This window comes from Taeniopygia guttata, chromosome 33 (assembly GCF_048771995.1).
Source record: "Taeniopygia guttata chromosome 33, bTaeGut7.mat, whole genome shotgun sequence".
Classification (NCBI taxonomy): domain Eukaryota; kingdom Metazoa; phylum Chordata; class Aves; order Passeriformes; family Estrildidae; genus Taeniopygia; species Taeniopygia guttata.
Genome location: NC_133058.1, coordinates 1,351,160 through 1,364,017, shown reverse-complemented (window position 1 = coordinate 1,364,017; position 12,858 = coordinate 1,351,160). Strand labels below are relative to the sequence as shown.

Sequence of the window (12,858 nt, the reverse complement as noted above, 5' to 3'; positions counted from 1 at the left end):
GGGACTGGGAAGGGACTGGGAGGGACTGGGAGGGGATTGGGAGGGACTGGGTTATACTGGGAGGGGATTGGGAGGGACGGGGATGGACTGGGAGGGACTGGGAGGGTTAAAAATTGTTACTGGTTTATACTGGGAAGGAACTGGGGAGGACTGGGAGGGGATTGGGATATACTGGGAGGGACTGGGACGGGGCAAAAGGGGGTTTGGGGTTACTGGTTTGTACTGGGAGGGGACTGGGAGGGACTGGGAGGGAACTGTGTTATACTGGGAGGGACTGGTTTATACTGGGAGGGACTGGGTTATACTGGGACGGAACTGGGAGGGAACTGGGATCAAACTGGGAGAGACTGGGAGGGAACTGGGAGGGACTGGGAGAGACTGGGAGGGTTAAAAAGTGTTACTGGTTTATACTGGGAGGGACTGGGAGGAACTGGTTTATACTGGGAGGGACTGGGAGAGGATTGGAGGGGATTGGGTCATACTGGGAGGGAACTGGGACGGACTGGGAGGGAACTGGGAGGGGCACAGTGTGGCGACACCCCCAAGGCCACCAGTCCCCTCCCAGTATAACCCAGTATAAACCAGTTCCCTCCCAGTCCCTCCCACTCCCTCCCAGTATAAACCAGTAACTCCCAGTTCCCTCCCAGTCCCTCCCAGTCCCCTCCCAGTCCCTCCCAGTCCCTCCCAGTTCCCTCCCAGTCCCTCCCAGTATAAACCAGTCCCTCCCAGTCCCTCCCAGTCCCTCCCAGTCCCTCCCAGTATATCCCAGTCGCTCCCAGTCCCTCCCAGTTCCCTCCCAGTCCCTCCCAGTATATCCCAGTTCCCTCCCAGTCCCTCCCAGTCCCTCCCAGTATAAACCAATCCCCTCCCAGTCCCTCCGAGTACAAACCAGTAACTCCCAGTATAACCGAGTCCCCTCCCAGTCCCTCCCAGTATAACCCAGTCCCCTCCCAGTCCCTCCCAGTATAACCCAGTCCCCTCCCAGTCCCCTCCCAGTCCCCTCCCAGTATAAACCAGTAACTCCCAGTCCCTCCCAGTCCCTCCCAGTCCCTCCCAGTATAAACCAGTAACTCCCAGTCTCCCCAGTTCCCGCCCAGTCCGTCTCCATCTCGCTGGCCCCGCCCCAGCCCCGCCCTGGCCACGCCCTCAGCCTCACCTGCCGCGCCGGCCCCGCCCACCCGGCCCCGGAGCTCACCTGGAGCCGCCCGGGACACGCCCCGTGAGTGACCCCAGTATAAACCAGTATAAACCAGTATGGACCAGTACAGACTGGTTAGAGACCAGTATAAACCAGTATGGACGGGTATGGACCAGTATGGACCAGTTAGAGACCAGTACGGACCAGTTAGAGACCAGTTTAAACCAGTATGGACCAGTTAGAGACCAGTTAGAGACCAGTATGGACCAGTATATGCCAGTATGGACCAGTATAGACCAGTATAAACCAGTATAAACCAGTTAGAGACCAGTATAAACCAGTATGGACCAGTTAGAGACCAATTAGAGACACGTTTGGACCAGTATAAACCAGTTACAGACCAGTATGGACCAGTATGGACCAGTTAGAGAGCAGTATGGACCAGTTAGAGACCAGTATGGACCAGTATGGACCAGTATAGACCAGTACGGACCAGTATAAACCAGTATGGACCAATTAGAGACCAGTTAGAGACCAGTATGGACCAGTTAGAAACAAGTTTGGACCAGTATGGACCAGTATGGACCAGTTAGAGACCAGTTAGAGACCAGTATAAACCAGTATGGACCAGTATGGACCAGTTAGAGACCAGTTAGAGACCAGTATGGACCAGTATGGACCAGTATGGACCAGTTAGGGAACAGTTAGAGACCAGTATAAACCAGTATAGACCAGTATGGACCAGTATGGACCAGTATGGAACAGTATGGACCAGTATGGACCAGTTAGAGACAAGTTTGGACCAGTATAAACCAGTTACAGACCAGTACGGACCAGTACAGACCAGTATAAACCAATATGGACCAGTTAGAGACCAGTATGGACCAGTATGGACCAGGATGGACCAGTATGGACCAGTATAAACCAGTATGGACCTGCTAGAGACAAGTTTGGACCAGTACAGACCAGTATGGACCAGTATGGACCAGTATGGACCAGTTAGAGACCAGTATGGACCAGTATAAACCAGTATGGACCAGTTAGAGACCAGTATGGACCAGTTAGAGACCAGTATGGACCAGTATAAACCAGTATGGACCAGTATGGACCAGTTAGAGACCAGTATGGACCAGTATGGACCAGTTAGAGACCGGTATAGACAAGTTAGAGACCAGTTTAAACCAGTATAAACCAGTTAGAGACCAGTACGGACCAGTATGGACCAGTACGGACCAGTATAAACCAGTATGGAGCAGTTAGAGACCAGTATGGACCAGTATGGACCAGTATGGACCAGTATGGACCAGTATAAACCAGTATGGACCAGTTAGAGACCAGTTAGAGACCAGTATGGACCAGTATAAACCAGTATGGACCAGTATGGACCAGTTAGAGACCAGTATGGACCAGTATGGGCCAGTATAAACCAGTTACAGACCAGTACAGACCGGTTAGAGACCAGTATGGACCAGTATGGACCAGTATGGACCAGTATGGACCAGTATGGACCAGTAGGGACCAGTATGGACCAGTATGGAACAGTTAGAGACCAGTATGGACCAGTATGGACCAGTATGGAACAGTTAGAGACCAGTATGGACCAGTATGGACCAGTATGGAACAGTTAGAGACCAGTATGGACCAGTATGGACCAGTATAAACCAGTTAGAGACCAGTACGGACCAGTATAAACCAGCATGGACCAGTATGGACCAGTATGGACTGGTTAGAGACCAGTATAAACCAGTTAGAGACCAGTATAAACCAGTATGGACCAGTACAGAGCAGTATAAACCAGTATGGACCAGTATAAACCAGTATAAACCAGTACGGACCAGTATGAACCAGTACGGACCAGTATGGACCAGTATGGACCAGTATGGACCAGTATAAACCAGTACGGACCAGTATATACCAGTTAGAGACCAGTATGGACCAGTATAAACCAGTATGGACCAGTTAGAGACCAGTATGGACCAGTATGGACCAATATAAACCAGTATGGACCACTATGAACCAGTATAGACCAGTATGGACCGGTATGGACCAGTATGAACCAGTATGGAACAGTTAGAGACAAGTTTGGACCAGTATGGACCAGTATGGACCAGTATAGACCAGTATGGACCAGTATATACCAGTATAAACCAGTTAGATTCAAGTTTGGACCAGAACGGACCAGTATGGACCAGTATGGACCAGTATGGACCAGTATGGACCAGTATGGACCAGTATGGACCAGTTAGAGACCAGTACGGACCAGTATGGACCAGTATGGACGAGTTAGAGACCAGTATAAACCAGTATGGACCAGTTAGAGACCAGTACGGACCAGTTAGAGACCAGTTTAAACCAGTATGGATCTGTTAGAGACCAGTATGGACCAGTATGGACCAGTTAGAGACCAGTATAAACCAGTATGGACCAGTATAAACCAGTATGGGCCAGTTAGAGACCAGTATGGACCAGTATGGACCAGTATGGACCAGTATAAACCACTATGGACCAGTTAGAGACCAGTATAAACCAGTATAAACCAGTTAGAGACCAGTATGGACCAGTACGGACTCCCAGTTCCCTCCCAGTCCCTTCCCAGTCCCTCCCAGTACAAACCAGTAACCCCCAATCCCCCTTTTCACCCCTCCCAGTCCAAACCAGTACAAACCAGTAACTCCCAGTTCCCTCCCAGTCCATCCCAGTCCCCCCCAGTATAAACCAGTTCCTTCCCAGTCCCTCCCAGTATAAACCAGTTTCCCCCCAATCCCCTCCCAGTCCCTCCCAGTCCTTCCCAGTCCCTCCTAATCCCCTCCCAGTCCCTCCCAGTACAAACCAGTATAAACCAGTCCCCCCAAACCCCCTCCCAGTCCCTCCCAGTCCCTCCCAGTCCCCCCAAACCCCCTCCCAGTCCCCTCCCAGTACAAACCAGTAACCCCCAAATCCCCTTTTTACCCCTCCCAGTCCCCCCAGACTCCCTCCCAGTCCCTCCCAGTACAAACCAGTAACCCCAGTTCCCCTTTTCCCCCCTCCCAGTCCCCCCAAACCCGCTCCCAGTCCCTCCCAGTATAAACCAGTAACCCCCAATCCCCTCCCAGTTCCTCCCAGTATAAACCAGTCCCATCCAATCCCCTCCCAGTCCCTCCCAGTCCCCTTTTCCCCCCTCCCAGTCCCCCCAAACCCCCTCCCAGTACAAACCAGTATAAACCAGTAACTCCCAGTCCCTCCCAGTCCCCCCCAATCCCCTCCCAGTCGCTCCCAGTACAAACCAGCAACCCCAGTTCCCCTTTCCCCCCCTCCCAGTCCCTCCCAGTCCCCCCAAACCCGCTCCCAGTCGCTCCCAGTCCCTTCCCAGTCCCTCTCAGTCCATCCCAGTTCCCTCCCAGTCCCCTCCCAGTCCCTCCCAGTCCCCCCAATCCCCTCCCAGTCGCTCCCAGTACAAACCAGTAACCCCCAGTTCCCCTTTCCCCCCTCCCAGTCCCTCCCAGTCCCCTCCCAGTACAAACCAGTAACCCCAAATCCCCTCCCAGTCCCTCCCAGTCCCCCCAGACCCGCTCCCAGTCCCTCCCAGTATAAACCAGTAACCCCAAATGCCCTCCCAGTCCCTCCCAGTTCCCTCCCAGTATAAACCAGTCCCCCCAAACCCCCTCCCAGTCGCTCCCAGTACAAACCAGTAACCCCAGTTCCCTTTTTGCCCCTCCCAGTCCCTCCCAGTATAAACCAGTAACACTTTTTAACCCTCCCAGTTCCCTCCCAGTCCCCTCCCAGTACAAACCAGTACAAACCAGTAACCCCAGTTCCCCTTTTTACCCCTCCCAGTCCCCTCCCAGTCCCTCCCAGTCCCTCCCAGTTCCCCTTTTCCCCCCTCCCAGTCCCTCCCAGTACAAACCAGTAACTCCCAGTTCCCCTTTAACCCTTTCCCAGTCCCTCCCAGTCCCCCCAAACCCGCTCCCAGTCGCTCCCAGTACAAACCAGTAACTCCCAGTTCCCCGCAGGGAGGCGGGGCTGCCGCTCCCCCCAAGCCCCGCCCCCCACGGCGGGGTCACGGCGGGGTCACGGCTGCTCCTCCAGGCGGCGCTGTCGCTGCAGGATCAGCCAATCACCTGCCGAGCCTGGAGCGCGTCACTGGGCGTGGCCGTAAGCTCCGCCCACATCCTGCGCATGCGCCGTGAGAGCCCGGCCCGGTCAATGGGTTATACTGGGATATACTGGGAGGGACTGGGAGGGACTGGGAGGGACTGGGAGGGGATTGGAGGGAACTGGTTTATACTGGGAGGTAACTGGGAGGGAATTGGTTTATACTGGGAGGGAAGTGGGTTATACTGGGAGGGACTGGGATGGACTGGGATATACTGGGAGGGACTGGGAGGGGACTGGGAGGGACTGGGAGGAACTGGGAGGTCAATAAAGTGTTACTGGTTTATACTGGGAGGGACTGGGACGTTACTGGTTTATACTGGGAGGGACTGGGATGAACTGGGAGGGAACTGGTTTATACTGGGAGGAAACTGGGAGGAACTGGGTTATACTGGGAGGGACTGGGAGGGGATTGGAGGGAACTGGTTTATACTGGGATGGACTGGGAGGGACTGGGAGGGGATTGGAGGGAACTGGGAGGGACTGGGAGGGACTGGGAGGGTTATAAAGTGTTACTGGTTTATACTGGGAGGGACTGGGAGGGACTGGGAGGGAACTGGTTTATACTGGGAGGGACTGGGAGGAGATTGGCAGTTACTGGTTTGTACTGGGAGGGTTAAAAAGTGTTACTGGTTTATACTGGGAACCCATTTAGAGGACACTGGGAGCTCTGGGGGTTAAACTGGGTTCAAACTGGTTTATACTGGTTTATACTGGTTTATACTGGTTTATACTGGTTTATACTGGTGCAGACCCCCCCCTGCTCAGCGCCGGCCCCTCCCCCGTCCGGGTTCCGGAAGGTTCCGAGGCCGTTTTGGGGCTGTCGGTCCGTGCCCATCCCCCCCCCGAGAGCTGCAACTGGAGCGTGCGGGGGAGGGGCATCACCCCCGGTACTGGTTTATACTGGTTTATACTGGTTTATACTGGTTTGGGCTGGTTTGGGGTCTGGGGTTACTGGGAGGGACTGGGAGGAGGTTTGGGGTCACGGGGAGGGGGTTTGGGGTTACTGGTTTGTACTGGTTTGGGGTTTGGGGTTACTGGTTTGTACTGGTTTGGGCTCTGGGGTTACTGGTTTGTACTGGGAGTTACTGGGAGGGGTCCAAGGGGTTACTGGGACTTACTGGGAGTTACTGGGAGTTACTGGGAGTTACTGGGAGGGGTCCAAGGGGTTACTGGGAGTTACTGGGAGTTACTGGGAGGGAACTGGGAATTACTGGGAGTTACTGGGAGTTACTGGGAGGGGTCCAAGGGGTTACTGGGAGTTACTGGGACTTACTGGGAGGGGTCCAAGGAGTTACTGGGAGTTACTGGGAGGGGTCCAAGGGGTTACTGGGAGTTACTGGGAGTTACTGGGAGGGAACTGGGAGTTACTGGGAGTTACTGGGAGTTACTGGGAGGGGTCCAAGGGGTTACTGGGAGTTACTGGGAGGGCACTGGGGGTTACTGGGAAGGGTCCGAGGGGTTACTGGGAGTTACTGGGTGTTACTGGGAGGGGTCCAAGGGGTTACTGGGAGTTACTGGGAGTTACTGGGAGGGCACTGGGGGTTACTGGGAAGGGTCCGAGGGGTTACTGGGAGTTACTGGGAGTTACTGGGAGTTACTGGGAGGGCACTGGGAGTTACTGGGAGTTACTGGGAGTTACTGGGAGGGATCCGAGGAGTTACTGGGAGGGGTCCAAGGGGTTACTGGGAGTTACTGGGAGGGGTCCAAAGGGTTACTGGGAGTTACTGGGAGCACTGGGACCACCCCAGTGACACTGGCAGTGGGCGTGGCCTCTCTTTTGACCCCGCCTCCTTTTTCATATGACCCCGCCTCTTTCTCCTGTGACCCGCCCCCTTTCCCCTGTGACCCCGCCCCTTTTGTGTGGTCCCGCCCCTTTTTTCTGTGACCCCGCCCATTTCTGCTGTTGCCCCACCCATTTCCTTTGTGACTCCGCCCCTTTCCCTGTTGACCCCGCCTCCTTTTTGTGACCCTGCCCCTTTCAATTTGGTCCCGCCCCTTTCCCTTTGGCTCCGCCCCTTTTTCTCTGTGACTCCGCCTGTTTTCTGGTGGCCCGCCCCCATTTCGTTTGACCCCACCCCCTTTCATTGTGGCCCCGCCCCTTTTTCATTGACCCCGCCCCTTTCCCTGTGATCCCACCCTTTTTCATTTGACCCCGCCCCTTTTCCCTGTAACTCCGCCCCTTTTGTGGCCACGCCCATTTTCACTGTGACCCCGCCCCTTTTTTTGGCCCCGCCCCCAGGTTCGTCCGGGCGCTTCCGGCAGTCTGTGGGGGGCACTGGGAGTTACTGGGACTTACTGGGAGTTACTGGGAGTTACTGGGAGTTACTGGGAGTTACTGGGCGTGGCCTGTCTATTGACTCCGCCCCTTTTTCATTGACCCCGCCCCCTTTTTTGTGGCCCCGCCCCCAGGTTCGTCCGCGCGCTTCCGCCTGTCACCGGGGGGCGCTGGGAGTTACTGGGAGTTACTGGGAGTTACTGGGAGGGATCCAAAGGGTTACCGGGAGTTACTGGGAAGGGTCCAAGGGGCTACTGGGAGCACTGGGCGTGGCCTCTCTATTGACCCCGCCCCCTTTTCCCTGTGACCCCACCCCCTTTCCCTGTGACCCCGCCCCTTTGTGTGACCCCACCCCATTTATTTGACTCCTCCCCCTTCCTGTATGACCACGCCCATTTTCCCTGTAACTCCGCCCCTTTTGAGTGACTCCACCCCCTTTCCTTGCGGCCACGCCCATTTTCCCTGTGACCCCGCCCATTTCCTATGACCCCGCCCCTTTTCCTGTGACTCCGCCCCCTTTTTTGTGGCCCCTCCCATTTTTCCATTGTCCCCGCCCCATTTCCCTTTGACTCCGCCCTTTTTTCTGTGACTCCGCCCCTTTCCCATGTTGCTCCGCCCCCTTTTTCATTGACCCCGCCCCTTTTTTCGGTGGCCCCGCCCCCAGGTTCGTCCGGGCATTTCCGCCTGTCACCGGGGGGCGCTGGGAGGGGTTACTGGTGTTACTGGGAGTTACTGGGAGTTACTGGGAGTTACTGGGAGCACTGGGCGTGGCCTCTCTTTTGACCCCGCCCCCTTATCCCTGTGACTCCGCCCCTTTTTCCATGTGGCCACGCCCCTTTTTATCGGTGCCGCCCCTTTTGTTTGGTCCCGCCCCCTTTCCCCTTTGACTCCGCCCCTTTTCCCTGTGGCCCCGCCCCTTTTCGGTTGCGACACTCCTTTTGTGTGGCCCCGCCCACTTTTCTCTGTGACTCCGCCCCTTTTTGTGTGACCCCGCCCCTTTTCCTTTGACCACGCCCCCCTTTGTGTGGCCACGCCCCCATTTTATGTGACCCCGCCTCTTCTTCCCTTGTCCCCGCCCCCTTTTTCATTGGCTCCGCCCCCTTTTTCATTGGCCCCGCCCCCAGGGTTGTCCCCGCGCTTCTGCCTGTCACCAGGGGGCACTGGGAGGTTACTGGGAGTTACTGGGAGATACTGGGAGTTACTGGGAGCACTGGGCGTGGCTTCTCTTTAGACCCCGCCCCTTTTTTGGCCCCGCCCCCAGGTTCGTCCCCGCGTTTCTGGCAGTCACCGGGGGGCGCTGGGAGGTCACTGGGAGTTACTGGGAGATACTGGGAGGGGTTACTGGTGTTACTGGGAGTTACTGGGAGTTACTGGGAGTTACTGGGAGCACTGGGCGTGGCCTCTCTATTGACCCCGCCCCTTTTTTTGCCCCGCCCCTTTTTTGTGGCCCCGCCCCCAGGGTCGTCCGGGCGCTTCCGGCAGTCACCGGGGGGCGCTGGGAGGTCACTGGGAGTTACTGGGAGTTACTGGGAGATACTGGGAGTTACTGGGGGGGCACTGGGAGTTACTGGGAGGGCACTGGGAGAGCACTGGGACTTACTGGGAGTTACTGGGAGTTACTGGGAGGGGTCCGAGGGGTTACTGGGAGTTACTGGGTGGGGTCCAAGGTGTTACTGGGAGTTACTGGGAGTTACTGGGAGTTACTGGGAGCACTGGGCGTGGCCTCTCGAGTGACCCCGCCCCTTTTTGGCCCCGCCCCCAGGTTCGTCCGGGCGTTTCCGGCTGTCTGCGGGGGGCGCTGGGAGGGGTTACTGGTGTTACTGGGAGTTACTGGGAGTTACTGGGAGTTACTGGGAGCACTGGGCGTGGTCTCCTATTGACCACGCCCCATTTTCTGCTGACCACGCCCCTTTTTTGGCCCCGCCCCCAGGTTCGTCCGGGCGCTTCCGGCAGTCACCGGGGGGCGCTGGGAGGTTACTGGGAGTTACTGGGAGTTACTGGGAGTTACTGGGAGTTACTGGGAGCACTGGGCGTGGCCTGTCTATTGACCACGCCCCTTTTTCATTGGCCCCGCCCCTTTTTTGGCCCCGCCCCCAGGTTTTTCCGGGCGTTTCCGGCTGTCACCGGGGGGCGCTCTGCGCATCGCCAACGTCACCCGCGCCGACAGCGCCGCCTATCGGGTGCGGTGCCGCAACGCCGAGGGCGCGGCCGGCGCCGAGGTCACGCTGCTGGTGCTGGGTGCGGGAATTTAACCGGAATGAACCCCAAAATCTCCTGGAATTAACTCGGAATGAACCCCGAAATGTCCCGGAATTAACCCAAAATTATCCTGAAATTAACCCAAAATTATTTCAGAATTAACCGGAAATTATCGGGAATTAGCCCGGAATTAACCGAGAATTAAACCAGAATTAACCCCAAAATCTCACGGAATTAATCCAGAATTCATCCGGATTTAACCAGGAATTTACTGGGAATTAACCCAGAATTAACTGAGAATTAAACCGTAATTAACCCCAAAATCTCCTGGAATTAACCCAAAATTAACCGGGAATTCACCCGAATTAACCCAAAATTATCCCGGAATCAGCCCTGAAATCTCCATGAATTAACCCAGAATTAACCCAAAATTAACCCAGAATTAACCCGAAATTAACCCGGAATTAACCAGGAATGAACCCCAAAATCTCCTGGAATTAACCCGAAATGAACCCGGAATTAACCGGAAATTTACTGGGAATTAACCCACAATTAACTGAGAATTAAACCGTAATTAACCCCAAATCCTGGAATTAACCCAAAATGAACCCGGAATTAACATGGAAATAACCCAAAATTATCCTTAAATTAACCCAAAAATATTTCGGAATTAACCTGAAATTAACCGTGAATTAACCCAAAGTCAGCCCCGAAATTTACCCAAAACCAGGCCCGAAATCTCCCAGGATGACCCCAAAATTAACCCAAAATGAACCTGAAATTAACCTGGAATTAAGCGGGAATTAACCCAGAATTAACCCAGAATTAACCCGGAATCAGCCCCAAAATCTCTTGGAATGAAGCCAAAATTATCCTGGAATTAACCCAAAATTATCCCGAAATAAAGATGGAATTAATCCAGAATTAACCAGAAATTAACCCGGAATTAACCCGGAATTAACCGGGAATGAACCAGAAATTAACCCGGAATTAGCCCAGAATTAACCCGAAATTATCCCGAAATTAACCCAAAATTATGTCAGAATTTACCCAAAAATTATTCCAAAATCAGCCCCAAAATCTCCCGGGATGAACCCAAAATTAACCCAAAATTAACCTGAAATTAACCCAAGATTAACCCAAAATTAACCCGAAATGAACTCAGAATTAACCCCAGAATCACTCGGAATGAACCCAAAATTATCCCAAAATCAGCCCCAAAATTTTCCAAAATCCCCCCAAATCTCTTCAGGACCCCTCAAATCCCCCCTAACCCCCCCGGGACCCACAAATTCCCCCTGGGACCCCTCAAGACCCCCCAAATTTCCCCCAAATCCTCCCTAAACTCTCCCGGGACCCCCTAAATCCCCCCAAGACCCCCCAAATCCTCCCCAGGACCCCCCAAATCCCCCCTAAACCCCCCCAAATCCCCCCTAAATCCCCCTAAAGCTCCCTTAAACCCCCCCAGGACCCCCCAAATCCCCCCTAAACCTCCCCAGGACCCCCCAAATCCCCCCCAAATCCCCCCAAATCCCCCCCAGGACCCCCCCAAATCCCCCCTAGACCCCCCAAATTCCCCCAAATCCCCCCCAAATCCCCTCTAAATCCCCTCAGGACCTCCCCAAATGCCCCCCAGGACCCCCCAAATCGCCCCCAAATCCCCCCAGGACCCCCCAAATTCCACCCAAATCCCCCCTAATTCCCCCCCAAATCTCCCCTAAACCTCCCCAGGACCCCCCAAATTTCCCCCAGGACCCCCCAAATCCCCCCCAAATCCTCCCTAAATCCAGCCAAGCCCCCCAAATCCCCCCCAAACCCCCCCTAAACTCCCCAAAAATCCCCCCGGGACCCCCCAAAATCCCCCCTAAATCCCCCCAAATCCCCCTTAAACCCCCCCAGGACCCACCAAATCCCCTCAAGACCCCCTAAATCCCCCCCAAGACCCCCCAAATCTCCCCAAGACCCCCCAAATCCCCCCTAAATCCACCCTGACCCCCCCAAAATCCCCCCGAGACCCCCCAAATCCCCCCCGGGACCCCCCAAATCCCCCCAGCACCCCCCCCAAACCCCCCAAATCCCCCCAAATCTCCCCTTAGTCCCCCCAAATTCCCCCTAATCCCCCTCAGGACCCCCCAAATCCCACCCAAATCCCCCCTAAATCCCCCCCAAACCCCCCCAGGACCCCCCAAATCCCCCCTGACCCCCCTTTCCCCCCCCCCAGTGCCCCCCAGCATCGTCCGCGCCCCCGACCCGGTGGTGGTGGAGGAGGGGGGGAGGGGCAGCTGCTGTGCGAGGCCCAGGGCAGCCCCCTCCCCCCCGGCAGCGTCCAGTGGGCCCGGCTGGTGAGGGGCCGGGGGATTGGGGGGTCCTAGGGGGGTTTGGGGGGTCCCTGGGGGGGATTGGGGGGTCCTGGGGGGATTTGGGGGGATTTAGGTAAGATTTTGAGGGGATTTGGGTAAGATTTTGGGGGGATTTGGGGAGGTTTAGGGGGGATTTGGGGGAATTTGGGGGGGATTTCGGGGGTCCTGGGGGGGTTTGGGGGGGAATTGGGGGGATTTGGGGGGATTTGGGTAAGATTTGGGGAGGATTTGGGGGGGATTTGGGGGGTCATGGGGAGGTTTAGAGGGGATATGGGGGGTCTCGAGGGGAATTTGGGGCATTTTGGGAGGATTTGGGGGGTCCCAATGGGGATTTGGGGGGAATTTGGGGGGTCCTGGGCTGAATTTGGGGGGATTGAGGGGGAATTTGGGGGGTCCGGGGGGGGATTTGGGGGGTCATGGGGAGGTTTAGGGGGGATTTGGGGGGCATTGAGGGGGGATTTGGGGGGGATTTGGGGGGTCCTGGGGAGGTTTAGGGGGGATTTGGGGGGTCCTGGGGGGAATTTGGGTTGATGCCTTTGAGATATTTTGGGGCAATTTTTAGGGTTATTTTTGGGCTATTTCAGGGCTATTTCAAGGCTATTTTGGGGCTATTTCTGGGCTCTTTTTCGGATATTTCTGGGCTATTTTGGGGCTATTTTATGTCTATTTTGGGGCTATTTTTGAGATATTTCTGGGCTATTTTCGGATATTTCTGGGCTATTTTGGGGCTATTTCTGGGCTTCTTTTGGGAT

General features: G+C 55.4%; 1 protein-coding gene across 1 annotated transcript in view; it reads left to right on the top strand.

The window, feature by feature from the left end:
* Positions 1-12,858, top strand: part of NPHS1 (NPHS1 adhesion molecule, nephrin) — a gene marked incomplete at its 5' end in the record, with an annotated part of 66,369 nt that overhangs the window by 41,061 nt on the left and 12,450 nt on the right. The window contains 4 exons of the mRNA XM_072920757.1: positions 5,128-5,269; positions 6,022-6,159; positions 9,645-9,785; positions 11,968-12,088. Of these exons, the coding sequence (XP_072776858.1) occupies positions 5,128-5,269; positions 6,022-6,159; positions 9,645-9,785; positions 11,968-12,088 (542 nt within the window). The remainder of the gene's footprint in view (positions 1-5,127; positions 5,270-6,021; positions 6,160-9,644; positions 9,786-11,967; positions 12,089-12,858) is intronic.